The sequence below is a fragment of the Orbicella franksi genome, chromosome 8 (assembly GCF_964199315.1).
Source record: "Orbicella franksi chromosome 8, jaOrbFran1.1, whole genome shotgun sequence".
Classification (NCBI taxonomy): domain Eukaryota; kingdom Metazoa; phylum Cnidaria; class Anthozoa; order Scleractinia; family Merulinidae; genus Orbicella; species Orbicella franksi.
Genome location: NC_138152.1, coordinates 13,741,003 through 13,755,969, shown reverse-complemented (window position 1 = coordinate 13,755,969; position 14,967 = coordinate 13,741,003). Strand labels below are relative to the sequence as shown.

The following is a 14,967-nucleotide window of genomic DNA, read 5'->3' as shown; positions in this document are numbered from 1 at the left end:
CGGATGCCCCACCCGCGGGACTGACAACGTGAGCAAATGCCCCGCGGTTGCCCGGGGGGGGGGGATGGGCACTGCTGGAATTGACTGATACATTATACGAAGCACTGCTTCGATTTCGGCCAACTTGGTCTATAATACGGTGATACCGAGTGAGGACAGGATGACCGTGTTTACTTATGTGAGTGCCCCCAATCAAGCAAGTGGACGAACACGAGCATGTCTTCCCGACGAATATGATCGAAATACCGTTGACATACCGATTCATACGGTTCAAGCCCATCAATTGAACAAACTTGAGAAGTTGATGTCCCCAGAACACCGCTACAGCAACACAAAAGCTGCCTAGTTTTAGCCTTAGTGCACATCGTAACGTAAATTGCCCCTGGCCCGCCGCTTGCGAGCATATTTAATAAACTCTCACGAAACAACAACAATTTCACACCGTGTGCAAGTTCAGTTTGGCTTTGGCACAATATATAATATTAACTGAGAACTATCCAACAAATGAGCGGAGTTTAAAAACTAAGTTTACGGTGTGCGCTCTAAGTTTTGTATCTCTTTGACTGGCGATAAGACTCGCCGCGAGAACAATAGAGACCTTAAGCAAACACTGGAGGCGGCGAGGTGGACGCCAACCGGAAGTAAAATTTCCCGCTCTCGAGCTAATTAGCATAATCACGTTGAGTGTTGCCCGCGTCTTCCAACAGTGGCGGCGGCGAGAAAGGTAGGTTTGGCCGCCTCGAGAGATGGTCGCTTTATTTTCCCATTTGTAGCACCTAAAATACACAGAAACTCTTTTATAAAGTTAAAAAATGTTTTTTGACACGTCTCTTTGTATTTTTTTTTTTTTGCAAATATTTGATATTTCGTTTGCTTTACAGCGAAAATCTCACTTCACATTGAAGGTGTGAGTGAAGAAGAAAGATGGCAAGCGAAGGAGAGAAAAGCAAAAGAAATGGGTGAGTTTCCTGGGTTCACATTGTTCCGAGTGATGTTCACGTCTTGTAGACTTTAAAACTTTAGATTGCAAGTACTTGCTGGTACAAAATGCTATTTTGTTCTTCCAATTTGTCTCTATAACTTTGGAATATTTCCGAAAGGTGAATCGTTAGACAGGACCTGTTTTTAATAAGCTTTTGTTTTCTCTCATCTAGCTCGATCATGGAGTGGACAGAAGCACATGATTTGATCCTAGCGAAAGAAGTCAGAACTTCAGAACCATGGATCTTCAAACCAAGGACTGTAGATCGAGGAAAAGTATGGAATGCCATCACGGATCGTCTGAATGACGAAACCTCCGTGAAATTTCAGGTGAAGCGGAAAAACGTACAGGAACATTTCAAACTACTACTGGACAAATTCAAGGCGAAACAAAAACATCACAGTCAGGCGAAACTGAGTGGAGTTGACATCGAAGATAGCGAGATGGATATTCTGATGGAAGAAATATCAGAAAAATGGGAGGAGGCAGAGGCCAGTGACCTTGGTTGCACTAGTAAAGAAAAGGCTGATTCAGTCTTCGTAAGGAAAGTAAAGATTTTTCGACGTGTGTAGATCCCTCAGCAACAGAAATTCATCCTCGTCTATGATGTCCTCAAAGCATGCAACAGCTAGAAGGTCTCGGACTTCTCGAAAAGTTGCCATTTTGCTCGTAAAATCCACGAACAAAGTCAAATTGGACAACTGAAAACGAAAGCAAAACAGCCGTTGCTCGCCGCCGCTTCTACGAAAGCTTATATTCTAATTTCGCGCCAAGAGGAGGCGGTCTCAACCCAACTCCCGCGCGGCCATCGCCGCCTCCACCTAACCGCCTCAAGTGTTTGTTTAAGGTCTCTAATGTAAAAGTTGCAGGCATTTTGTAGTTTTGTTAAGGTGTACCGCTGACCAGCAAAATACTGTATCGCGCCCCATAAAACGTATTTCCGCTGTGTCTACGTGCACCCAAGTGTACAAGTGTAGCGTTGTAGTTTCGTCCTTCGTGGCAGACATGTCAAACACCTTTTGACCAATTGTTATGTGTTGTTGTTTCTTCCAATGAATCTGAGATTATTTTCAATACTAGGGGACGGGACGGTGTTTGCCAGGTGAAAGCTCGAAACCTATCGATTGTGATTTCCACAATGAGGGTGTTTTGTCGGATCTTTCTGCGTGTAGCGAAACACATTTACAGCTGCCTTTGAAGCTTAATATTGTTGGTAAGAAGTTTTGTGAAATGTAGTGTATTGTAGTATGTTGTTTATAGTAATGGAGTGAGTAATTAATGGCTCAAGTTTAGGGAGCCATTTCGAATTGTTCATCAGCAATTCAAGTATTGTTGATCGTGTTGCTTTGCTTTCAAGCGGCACGAACTAAGCTGGCACTAGTTTGTATAGTCCACACTGATGTGTTTTGCATTTTGCAATTAGGATCTATCGTGCTATTAAACTGCGTAGTATCATTTCCCTTCGTCACGGGCATAAAGAAACGCTGTCATGCCGTCAGAGCAAAATTTCACTCAGGTTATTTCCACCTTGTATCGCCAAATGCCACCAAATATACAGCTTAGTCAGGCGTTCTGATATTACGCGATGGCGTACAATTCGCACAATCGACCTCAAATCGCATCCGATCGCACAATTCACGAAAAATCGCATAATTCACAAAAGAACGCACAACATTCATTAAATAAAACATAAATCAACAAGTTTCTTTGGAATTCCTGCATAAATATGCCATTATTAAGATGATTTACCTTGGAAAAAGCCTAAGAAACCTTTGTCACCTTCGATTAGTTAGTTAGTTAGTTAGTTGGATAGAAAATTCTATAGAGCAGAGCAAAAGCAGTAGTTTCGAAATAAAGTGCAGGATTGCGAGGATTGAAATTGGTTACAGTTCAAGAAATTTGAGTTTAGTTCAGGATGTCAAGAAATCAGGATGTCAGGATGTCAAGAAATCAAGTTTACAATTCTTGTGTCTTGTGAACTTTCGAGCCTTCATTTTGTCTGATATTTCTTTGGTTCTATCAGTATTGGCAATGACTTCTACCGATTTTAATGTAAGCTTAAAGTAATCTCCTGGGCACAATAGTGAAAACAAATGTACATGTACAATACATTTCCCTGAATGTTCCCTACCAAGCACAGTCTCTAAAAATAAATTAAAATAGGTCACCATGCTTGCAGAAGAGATATGATGCACCAGTCTTACCCTATTTTGCAAGTTCTTATAAATAGTACTATTCATTTATTTTATCACTCCACATTACATTTTGGCTGGAAGGTACAGTTTTTTTTTATGAACTTTGATAGGCATACATGAAGCTTTGAGCATAAGGAACAACATAATAAACAACTTATGCAAAAGAATCTAAAATAATCCAAATGACATACAGTCAAAGCGTTCCTCAATTTGTTGGATTTTAAGATCTTAATTTGTGTCCACAAGTAATGATTTTGTTTTGGATGCTATTGAATAAGTGTAAAATTCTGCACTTGAAGGGTTTGCAATGTAGTGCTAAGGAATCACCAGTAAAGGTCAGGGCTGTTTGTCCTTCTTTTCTTCTTTTCCTCTGTTGTTGACTGGCTTCCTTTAAGCTGTTTGTTACGAAGCACTGTTTTGTAGACACGCAGTGTTTTATAGTCATCATGTGAGGCTACTTCAAGAAGTGCTTGCACAGGTTTCCTTTTCTGTGCAGCTGGTCCAATTAGTACATAATAGGGATACATGCCAATGCCTTGTCATGTCTTCATTAGGTGGCATTGCCAGTATTTCTTTGCACCACCTCTTGTGTGAGGAACATTGCCATTCTTGATATCTTCTGGAGAATTTATTCAAGTTTTTGGATACTTGGGTTTTTTGTTCTTTTAATGTGTAAAAAGAATTAAAGAAGGGGAAAAAAGGTTTGTTTATCTACTTGTATTTTTATTCTCAAGGATGTCTTTTATCACTTGGGAGATATGGCTTAGTTCTCACCAGCTAAACTTTGCCACTAGAGATTCAGTTTGTTCTGTTTTGGTTTCATTGTCAGTTGAAATAGACTTTAAAAACCTAGGTCCTGGTAAGATAGTCATACTCTTACAGTTGTTTCTGATTGAATTTTGTTTTCTTTTAAATTTCCCTTTACTGAGGAACAACTTTTAATCTACAAGTCTGTATGTTATTTTAAAACAGTCAGTCTAACTTAAAATACAAAATTTTTGCATTTGCGTGATTTTGTGTTTAATAATAATGCTTTGAATTTCTGTTTTTGCAGTAATGAATGATCATCATGGGTTGGATGAGAGAAAACATACACAAACCAAAGAAAGTCTTAGTAGAGAAGGGACTAGGGATGGTGAGCATCAGGCCTTACTATAATTATATGTATCAGTTGCAATGTGCTGATATCTTTTTTAGAGTTGTGTCTTGCCAAAATAATTCATTTTTTTGGTTACCTCTATGTAAATGGGTCTTGATGGCAGCACTTTCTCAAGAATTTTAGGGCTTATGTCCTTATATTATGCTTCAATATCTGGTTAGCTTATGAGTTTTTTCTTGTCACTAAGTACTCCAGCAGTACTAAGAAGAACATTGCAAACCAAATGCGTTAGAGAAAGCCAACTTATAGTTTTGGCTATTATTTTTCAAAACACATCTTTTCGGAACCCGAATAAATTAGCCAGTTTCTAATTTTTAATTCCTTTTCATCCTTACTATGAAGGCTTAAAATTTAGCACAGGGAGTGTTAAGTAGATGGAGTTTCAAAATCTTAAGGAAGAAGTGATTGTACAGTACCACTTTAATGCATAGCTTAATATTGAAAAATTGATATAAAATAAAATTCTCAACTTACCAGTAGTTTCGAAGGTGCTGTGGTATATTATAGGTCAAGGTAAAGAAGTATGGCAGTGATACAAGCAATTTTTGTTACATGTTACACAGAAGATGTTTGCATATCATATATAGTTACTTAAGCATTTGTCACAGTGCACATATTTTTTCTATTCTTTGTTGTGACTCTTATTTAAAACCCCAGAAGCTGTGAACAAGGCAGCTTGTAAGAAGTTGAGCTTTCTGTGTTAGCAAATAACAACCTTAACTTTTGAAGTGCCATTTGCAAAGTAACCAACAGCACTCAAATGACAAAACTGGTAAACCATACATGTACAATTGCCCCTACTGTATTCTACATGTATACTTACAGCCTGCAAACCACTCACTTTCTTTCCTACAATGGTGTGGGGTATAACAAACATAAATGAATTACGAGAGGCTGAGGAGTCGAGGAGGCAGAGTCAAGAAAACTTTTGGATGTCGCAAAGCTCTTAGAATGGGCTTGATGGCTATTAATGCTGTGTTCAACACTATTTTCTTGTTAATTTGCCCTTTGGGTAACTTGTTCTGTTTTTCTTGGTTCCTCATGTGTCTTTTAGTTGCCTACCTAGTAGACTTTTGTTGCCCTTTAGCACTCATGAGAAAATTTAGACTTGCAGAAATGCTCAACTTTATTTTATAAACTTGCCTTCTTGTTTTGGTGTTGCAACAGTCATTGGGTGATTAATCAGTCATAGAGCACATCCCTCACAAGATTTTAAACATCCACGAACTGTGCCCACACATTTTGAGACTCCACTTTTCTGACAAATAGACCCAGTGATGCACTTTTACTGGTCAAACACGATGAACCAACTGTCATGAATGAAAACATAATTCATGCTCTGAAGCACATCATTATCATTAATATTACTGTTATTATTTTTGTTTTCATCGTTGTAGGTACAGGTGTGCATACAGTCCCTAGTTCTGTAATCAAATTTTCGAGGAAAATTGGGTGCGATATCTCTGTTTACGATATCTCTCCGTTTATCTCTGAATTACACTAATGAGCTATTGTCTTCTCTTAACGTTAGGTGAAAACACAGTAATGTCTGAGCTGTCTCAATGTACTAAAGATTGTCACTTTCACGGATATGGTTGTGCAGTTGATTGTGAGTGCTCATGCACATTCTGTTATTGAGAGTCTTTTGTTGAAAAAGGAATGTCCAAAAGTGTAAATGATTGTCGTTTTGTGACAAGGAATTTTATTTCGACAAAAATGAAAATACATTTACAGCCAATGAATGTCAAAGGGAGGAATTGTTTACCTTTTGATGATTTTGAATGTTATTACACATGCAAGTGTTATTCTTGAACGTTCCTTACGAGTACATGAAGGTCATAATTATTGGTGTAAATGAGGGTATGTTGACCATAATGAAACAAATTTGGACTCAAATGAATGGATATTTTCTGTAAACTAACAGCAAAAGGTGTATTGTTATTATTAATAATATTGCCTTTTTAACTATATATCAAGGAACTGCGAAAAGATAGCTCAACTTGTACCTGTACCTCACCAGAGATCAGTCAGGGAGTAGCTTACAATCCTGACAACAGTGCCCCATTTCTTTTTGAGTCACAACAGTAAAACTTGTAGCCAAAATATTGCAGTACCGTGCAATTTGTGTGGAAAGACTTTGACACAAAAGTTATTTCCAAATACTGTTGTAAAATGCTTCTTTGAAAATTCAAGGAGGTTATTAAGCATTTTATGGCATTTTGAGAACTGGGGATTAATGCTTTTTATGGTTCACACGATCACTAATCGACTAGCCACTTTGATTTAGCAAGCTTTGGTGCAAGCTTCTCACAAAATTTGGGTTCATGGCTTGTTTTGGAAATGACAGTCAATTATATAGAAACTTTCAGTGAATGTTAGAGTTGAGTTTACATGTCTTTGACCTTAATACTTCTGAACTTCTGCTCAAATGATTTCCCCGAAACTTGGGCTTGGTTTGTATTAAGTCAAAATAAGCTGGTTCCAGAAATTGAGTAAAAGTATGCCGACAAAATTTTTTTACTGGTAGTGTTGTTGTCCAAAAAATTATGGGGCGCTGTTTGTAAATTTATTACTTAGACTGAATTTATGCCATTTTCCCCTTATTTATAAATAATTGGAAATGCCACAAAATTCGTTTATAAATAAGACACAAGAACTAGTCTGTTGATATGTAAAAAATTAGTTTAGGTACGTCCTGATTTATAAATAATCTTTTACCATAGAGTTATTATATATAAATAATAAACTAAACAACTTCAATTATGTATATTTCAGGCCATCTCTAAAATAGTTATTTACATATCATAAAGTTTGTAAATCCCATTATTTATAAATAAATTACTTCGCCAGGAGTGTAAATTCATTATTTATAAATAATGAACTTCATTGAGTGTGTAAATTCATTATTTAGAAATAATGAAGTTTCATCTCGCCGACTGTAAATTTATTATTTAGAAATAATGAATTTAACCATGTGTGTAAATTCATTATTTAGAAATTTTAATTTCTAAATAATTAAAATTATTTAGAAATAATGAAGTTTCATCTCGCCAAGTGTAAATTTATTACTTAGAAATAATGAACTTCGCTGAGTATGTAAATTCATTATTTAGAAATAATGAAAGTATGAATGGCTGACACAGCGTCTCTTGCCCGATCGATTTCGGAGGCTGTTTCTCGCGCTATAAGTGAGACAGTTAATGCTACCCTTGCTCAGGTAGGTATGTAGCCTGAAATTCAGGGGAGGGGCCCGGGAAGCCCGTTCCCCCCCCCCCCCCCAACGCCTCAACTATCTATTATGTAGTTCTTATTCACTCAGCAATTTGGCAGCTCACACTGTAACAGGAACAACAACAAGAACAGCTACTCAAAGGCCGAGGTAACAGGTAAATTTTAAGAAAAGAAACTGCTTCATGAAGAAAATAAAAATTGCTTAGCGTGTGAAGTGAAAGGTCTGATTCAATAATGGTTTAAATGTAAATGAATTTAGCTTTCCACGTGTACGATCTTTGGACTTGCCTGGAATAGACATGCCCAGACGTGACCTGATCAAGCCAAACAAAGTGTGTCACACAGCTATCCGTCCAAAGGTCACAAAGGTCACAAAGAATTTCACCTGCGAGTAGCCTCACGTTTGAATCAAACGCGTGAGTGACGAAGAGGAATAGCGATCGTTGGGAAAGAGGTGCCAAGAAGTGACTTTCTCCTCGCTGCTTCGCCCGTCGATTTCTCGCTCTCAGCTACGCCGAGCATGTTTGTGCTCCAAGGTGAGCCTGTTCGCAGGCTACAAAGAATTATCTAAGCATGTAAATACATTACTCAATTTCCCGATTTTAAAAGTTCTGCATTTTCTTCATGCAGCAACTTCTTGGCTTAAAATTTACCTGTTACCTCTGCCTTTGAGTAGTTGTTGTTGTTGTCGTTGTCGTTGTCGTTGTTCCTGTAGCAGTGTGAGCTGGCGAATTGTTGAGTGAATAAGAACTACATAATAGATATTTGAAGCGTGATTCTCGCTTAAACGCACTTAACCAAAATAAGGGGGGGGGGGCCCTCAGCTACTGCTGAATTTCAGGCTGCATACCTACCTGAGCAAGGGTAGCATTGACTGTCTCACTTATTGCACAAGAGACAGCCTCCAAAATCGATCAGGCCAGAGACGCTGGGTCAGCCATTCATACTTTTATTATTTCTAAATAATGAATTTACATACTCAGTGAAGTTCATTATTTCTAAGTAATAAATTTACACTCAGCGAGATGAAACTTCATTATTTCTAAATAATTAATTTCTAAATAATGAATTTACACACACGGTTAAATTCATTATGTCTAAATCATAAATTAACAGTCGGCGAGATGAAACTTCATTATTTCTAATTAATGAATTTACACACTCAATGAAGTTCATTATTTATAAGTAATAAATTTACACTCGCGATGTGAAATTCATTATTTCTAAATAATGAATTTACACAGTCAGTGAAGTTCATTATTTATAAATAATAAATTTACACTCGGCGAGGTGAAATTTATTATTTCTAAATAATGAATTTACATTCCCGGTGAAGTAATTTATTTATAAATAATGAGATTTACAAACTTTATGATATGTAAATAACTATTTTAGAGATGGCCTGATTTATAAATAATTGAAGTTGTTTAGTTTATTATTTATACATAATAACTCCGTAAAAGATTATTTATAAATCAGAACGTACCAAAAATAATTATTTACATATCAAAGGACAAGTTCTTGTGTCTTATTTATAAACAAATTTTGTGGCATTTCCAATTATTTATAAATAAGGGGAAAATGGCATAAATTCAGTCTAAATAATAAATTTACAAACGGCACCCCATAAAAAATGGGGTGCAGTCAAACACCAGTAAGAATAAAAATATTATTCCCAGTAAATGGAATTAAGTAACATTATCACCAAGTGAAAGACAAAATATTTCCCAAAATTTCTCAGCCAACACTTCAAAGCCACAAAATTTATGTTGCAAACTTTGGCATGGGTGAGTGTGCCCAGAATAACTGGAGAGCCACCTTAAGTAATGATGAAATGGAATCAATAGAATAACCATGATAAGAATGGTATTATCCTATTGATACAATATTAATAACAAACAGTGGGGTTTGACTTTTCAAAATTACAGAAAAACTCAAATTGCATCCAGGGCCACCAGATCACAGTTTTCATGCAACATGCATTTAAATAGAAAGGAATTGTTGGCCAAATTAACTTTAACTAAAAATAGCAGACACTCTTTAAAAATAAAGTGGTTTGCTATTAAACAGATAAAAACAGTTCCTTTATATTGCTATATGTGGAAACAAAAAATGAAAAGGGTTTGTCAAACACAGCTCGATACACCACCACCACCACCACCCACATATGGTGCTCTCCCATGTAGATGTGGAAGGAAAACAACTTGTTTTCACTCTAAGAAGAATTGGAGTTTGCAAGCCCTGACAGTGAGCCCTGACAGTTGTTCAGATTGTTTTCTTTGGAGTTAATGACGATAAATTGATTAACACCAAATTAATTAAGAGAGCACTCAACAAGGTTTTTTTTTTTTTTTCGTGACAGAACTCAAAAATGATATTGTTCGTAAAATGCTTGACAGTGGCCTTATAAATGAGTAGTTTTACGGACGTTATTTTGAAGATATGCTGTTGATGGACTAACCAAATAAATCTGACATGTTTTATGGTCAACAAATTTGAAGATGGCATGGTCCATTTCCTGGACATTTCTCTGAAAAGAACATCCATTGACATTTATAGGAAGCACACAAACACTGGACAGTATGTCTTGTTTTGTAGTCATGAACGTTGGCCTCGCGAAATTGCTTGGGTTAGAGCCTTGTTGCACCAGGCTTCTCGTATATGTGAAATGGACTCTCTCAGAAACAAATAATGATTAAAACGTTCCTGTTAGGGAATGGCTTTCCTAAATCTGTGGCTTCTAATCTTGAAAGGTGTTTCAGACACATTGGTTCAGAACTTAGAACATCTTATCCCAATAACAACAAGACTATGAGTGTTAAGGATTTTAAATTCTAATGTGGGGTTTGGGACTGGCACTAGTTTTGCTAGCCTAATGATATAATTTTTAAAGCAGATGGGAGCTCCTCTGGGGGCCTGTCCAGGAATCCCCATCAATGTCCCAGACCAAAGATGACATGTACTTTATTACTTAATCTCATACAGGAAGTGAGTAATGTCTGAACAGTTTTCATTGAAGTGCCTTGAAAACAGAACCAGAGTATTAACGATATTACAAACAACACAATAAAGAAAGTACAGGATGCAGAACAGAGCATAGTGGTGCAAACCCAAATGCAAGTTAATTTTGAAACCAAATTAAAAATTGCCACATAGAATGAGACAGGTAGCTGCAATCACAACTGGTGGTTTTTCATTTGCATAAAAAAATTAACAGAGATTAAGTTGAAGGAAGTGAGTTTATAGAGAAGTCCATTTGCATCATATTAATCAAAAACTGGTTTTCTTATTTCGATACAGAAATACAGTATGTATATTAGTTTTATAATTTGAATTATAATAATATTACTGTTGTACTTTAGATTATAATTCCAAAGCTCTGTTAAAAACTGGTCTCAGTTTCATTAGGTAGTTTTGTGCCTTGGGCCCAAAACAGCAGCCTGAAAATGGTCCCTGTAAGTTGGCAAGCCCTTGAATAGCCAGGAAGTTTCAAGAAATGGGCCCCTTCACAGAAAGTCTCGGTTTTCCACAATATTGTGGTGTCTATTAATGAGCTAAATCCCTTGTCATATTTTTAATAGCCTGGCCAAACCAAACCTGGAGGCATTAGATGATATGATCGATGAGGAGGAAGGGGAGTTAGAAGAAGATGATGAAGAAGAAGGACAAGGACAAGAAGATCGAGAAGAACAAGAGAAAGGGCAAGAAGAACAATACAATGCTGACCTTTACAGAAAGTTAATAGAGGGTGAGTTTGGTGACAGTGGTGTAGAATAATCAGTATTTATTTTGTGAATTTTTTAAATTTTTAACAGTATTTCTTCCATAGATGTAGTAATAATTAATATTAATAATTAAGTAAGTAGAGTCTAAAATTGTTTTGATTGTTCTACATTTACAACAGCTTATTCAAATTAACCCAAGCTCAAAAGCTGAAGAAAACATGTCATTACTCTTTTTTACTGAATGAACCACAGATCATTGTGCTGTGTGTGAATAGTTTTGTTGGATCTAGATTTAAGGGTCAAAAGAATGACAGAACATTAATATTTTCATCTTCATTATAAGAACCCAGTCACAGTCGTGCATGACTAACTGTGGCCACCTTCCTTAGTTTAAATGAACTAATCAAAATGCATGAACTAGGTACGGTGAAAATATCAAGCACCATGTAACCTGTCGGTCAATTGACAACTCCACCTCTCACATTTCTTTTCATCATTTTTGGATTTGCCAGGTGTGAATGGTCCAAGCCATAAGAAAGTTGTTGAAAAGATGTCAAAAAAAGATGAAAAAAAAAAAAAAAACTAGTTTGGTGGCCTGTGTTAGAAGTGCTCCACTGTAAAAAATTGTAGAATTTCCCAAACTAATTCTAACTTTGGTTATTTTGCCTCTGCAACAATACAAATGTCAAGATTATAGTGGTTTTCCAACACAGGCTAAAAACAGGTCCTAGAATATAATTTTCGAAAATGTTTGGATAAAGCGACGGTTTGTATCATCCGTGAGCTCATGTGCCCATAATTTTGTCTTTCAAAATTGAGTTTAACATTGCAGATAATTCAAGTCAATTAATTCAAGGTCACAAGTCAGATTGTTTTGGTTCGCCCGTGTGTAGAAAGATCTATAGGATTCCTGTGGTATTGGTATTGGTAATTATTAGACCTGTTCATGAAAACACTAGTTGTATAAATTCCAGTCTAGCCATAAGTAAAAAAGATTTGTAACCTTCTTTGTCATAACCGAATTATGTTATTGAACTAGTACGAGTTCCGTGTTGGTAAAACATTTGTCAAGTTCTTCACCTTGCAGTGTTATGGCGAGATCCACAGACTTTTAAAAAAAGAAATACCCATAACAGTATCCGACGTTAGTTTAATTCCATGTTCAATGCTAAATTCCTGAGGGGTGTGCCAACAAACGAGGATTAACAATAGAGCTGTAAATCAATGAACATAACAAATCCCTCTAAGATTCTCCAACCGAAACAAGTGATATGTTGTTGAGATATCACTGAACTCCTAATTTTCAACCTTCTGCTTTCATTTCATCGTTTCTCCCGGTTAATAACAGGCACCCGTATTAGCTAGTTCCAGCCGATCCCGGGAATGCAAATCGCGTTAGCAGTCGGTGCTCTATGTGATAACCATAACGAATACTTTTAAGGGTATCAAGTCTTATATTGGAGATTCGGTGATATTTCTTTCTAAAAACAAAAATTGAAATAGTGTTCAACATAACCTGCCTCAGCACGTTTGCGAAAATCTATTGGTTCCTTTCAGCCGGGTTCCTTTAAGAGCACTCGGCTGACCTCCCGATACGATTTACATACAGCCCCAACATTAATTATGTATGCAACTACCGCAAACTATCACACTAAACTGAAACAGCAATCGTGAAAAGAACGAGTCAGTCAAAAAATTGCATGCATAATTAATGTAAGAGGTACAGAAATCTTGCCAACTTCACTGTCGATAAGAGACAGATGTTAGGGTTTTATTTATTTATTTATTTATTTTTCGCTATTGTAAGTAATGTTACTAGTGTAGCTAATATTTGTATTGTAAGTAACGTTACTGATGCAAATAAAAAAAGCTATACTACGTGCAATGGACACAATGACCTCTTCTTGGACTTGCTGGCTGCATAGCATCGTGTAAGGTTCTACTCCAGGTATCGTTATTCATGGAATGGTAATAAGTTATGGGAATCGCTCTGGCCTAAGACAAACCTAAGACCAGGCGAAACTAAAAACGGACAGCTCGATCACGCCCGACTTACTCGTTGGGTGGGAGGGTGGGTCGTTAACCCCATCGCTATACACGGCCTCGAGTAGAGTGATGAGGTGCAACACGTGCAAATTCTTTTATAATCTCCACGGTACCAATGCATAGCGTAACGCCGTAACCGATCACGCGATTCTACCTGACAAAAAATGTTGCTCCTGTTTAAATAATTCTGAGAAATTATGATGATCCCTCAGAACTGCATTGCGCATCCGTACTGCACGATTTTCGTGTCATTATCGTGCGCTCACTAGCGCGTGCACATACATGTACACAAAATCAAGAAATTTCCTTCAGACTAAGCCCGGCAGCGAAATAAATGCTTGTTTTCTCTTAAACGAGCATGGTGACCATTATTTTTTTCTATAATTTGGGTGTACATAGTGTCTCCTTTAAGTTAAAAAAAAAATCAAAAAATAAGCTAGAAAGAGGTAAAAAATGATATAGCTAAGATCGTGCACAAAACCGCGATGATGTATATTATGACGCTGAACAACGACTCAAGTAAGAAAGGTTTTGAGGCGATGTCGTTAAAACTCATGGAAATGCTACATAAATTTTATTTTACTGTTCCCTATGCTTGAGCCTCTCTACCTATCAAGGTTTTTTTCAAGTAACCTTTGCTTTTAGGTAACGCAAAATGTAACGTGAATCGATGAAATGAGGTACGTGATTAGGTATAAATGGAGTAAAATTGGCCCATGATATCTCTTTTGTCGTCTTATTTCTTAGCATATATATTATGGGTTCTTTCACGAGGCGATGAGAATATTTAAGGGACCGTTCATTTTTTACGAGGGAGGAGGGGCTGGTGGGATTTGGGAAGCACCATTTGAAAATTGCATGACCCCCCCTCAGCTTACCAATTTTTTCACATGCCCCCCCCCCCCTTATAGCGGTCATTTTTTGGGATGACCCCCCTTAAAAAAAATTAAACAAACAATTTCTAGATTTCAACTTTTTAAAATATTTCCGCTATTATCTCCCTACTTCACGTTATTGTGCTCACTATGAAGACAATATTTACAATCCCTATACTACAGAGAGCTGTTGTTTAAAAAACAAATCAAAAGAAAGAGAAGTCAATTTTGGAACTCCTCGTTGTGGCTTGCCCTGAGCGTGTGGCATTTGGCCTCTCATTGGCATCTTCCTCATCTGAATTGATGAATGCAAGAATGACGTCACCTGAGTCATCTACCCCAGAGTCAATGGCATCACTGTCATACTCATTATTGTCACTTTCATCCGTTTCACTGCTGTCAGCACTTGCTCTGTTGTCATTTTGTGTCAATGTCCTGGCATTTCTCAGTGTTAGTTGGCCAGCTCTGAGAGGACTCTTCTGCTGCAAGCATGAATGTCTTACAATTGCCTTTACTTTCTCACTCTTGCTGCTTTTCAAATGCTGCTTCAGCCCGTGGTGGTTCAAGCACTTGTTTAGTTCTGGAAAACGTAGCTTTTTAAGCTTGGTTAGATCTTCGCACACCTCAGTCCAAGGATAATCCTCATATGATTGATCGTTTGCGTCCCTATTTAACTTTGCCTTTTCTTCTGCTCTCTTTTTCCTTTTAAATTCCAGCACTTCAAGATGCTGAAGATAATCCACCACAAACTTTG

General features: G+C 37.0%; 2 protein-coding genes across 2 annotated transcripts in view; both read left to right on the top strand.

Moving 5' to 3' along the window:
- The window catches only part of LOC145494828 (uncharacterized), a 152,510-nt gene that overhangs the window by 40,711 nt on the left and 96,832 nt on the right, over window positions 1–14,967 (top strand). The gene's annotated exons all lie outside the window — the stretch shown is intronic.
- LOC145494836 (uncharacterized) lies at window positions 594–1,837 on the top strand. Its single transcript, XM_081474412.1, has 2 exons — window positions 594–959; window positions 1,155–1,837. The coding sequence occupies exons 1-2, from the start codon at window positions 925–927 to the stop codon at window positions 1,552–1,554; spliced, it is 435 nt and encodes a 144-aa protein (XP_081330538.1). The 5' UTR covers window positions 594–924; the 3' UTR covers window positions 1,555–1,837.

What these genes read in the sequence shown, in the direction of transcription:
- LOC145494836 (XM_081474412.1), top strand. Translation starts at nt 925, where the DNA reads ATGGCAAGCGAAGGAGAGAAAAGCAAAAGAAATGG. An exon ending in GAGAAAAGCAAAAGAAATGG is followed by an intron (nt 960 to 1,154) that starts GTGAGTTTCCTG and finishes TCTCTCATCTAG; the next exon opens with CTCGATCATGGAGTGGACAG.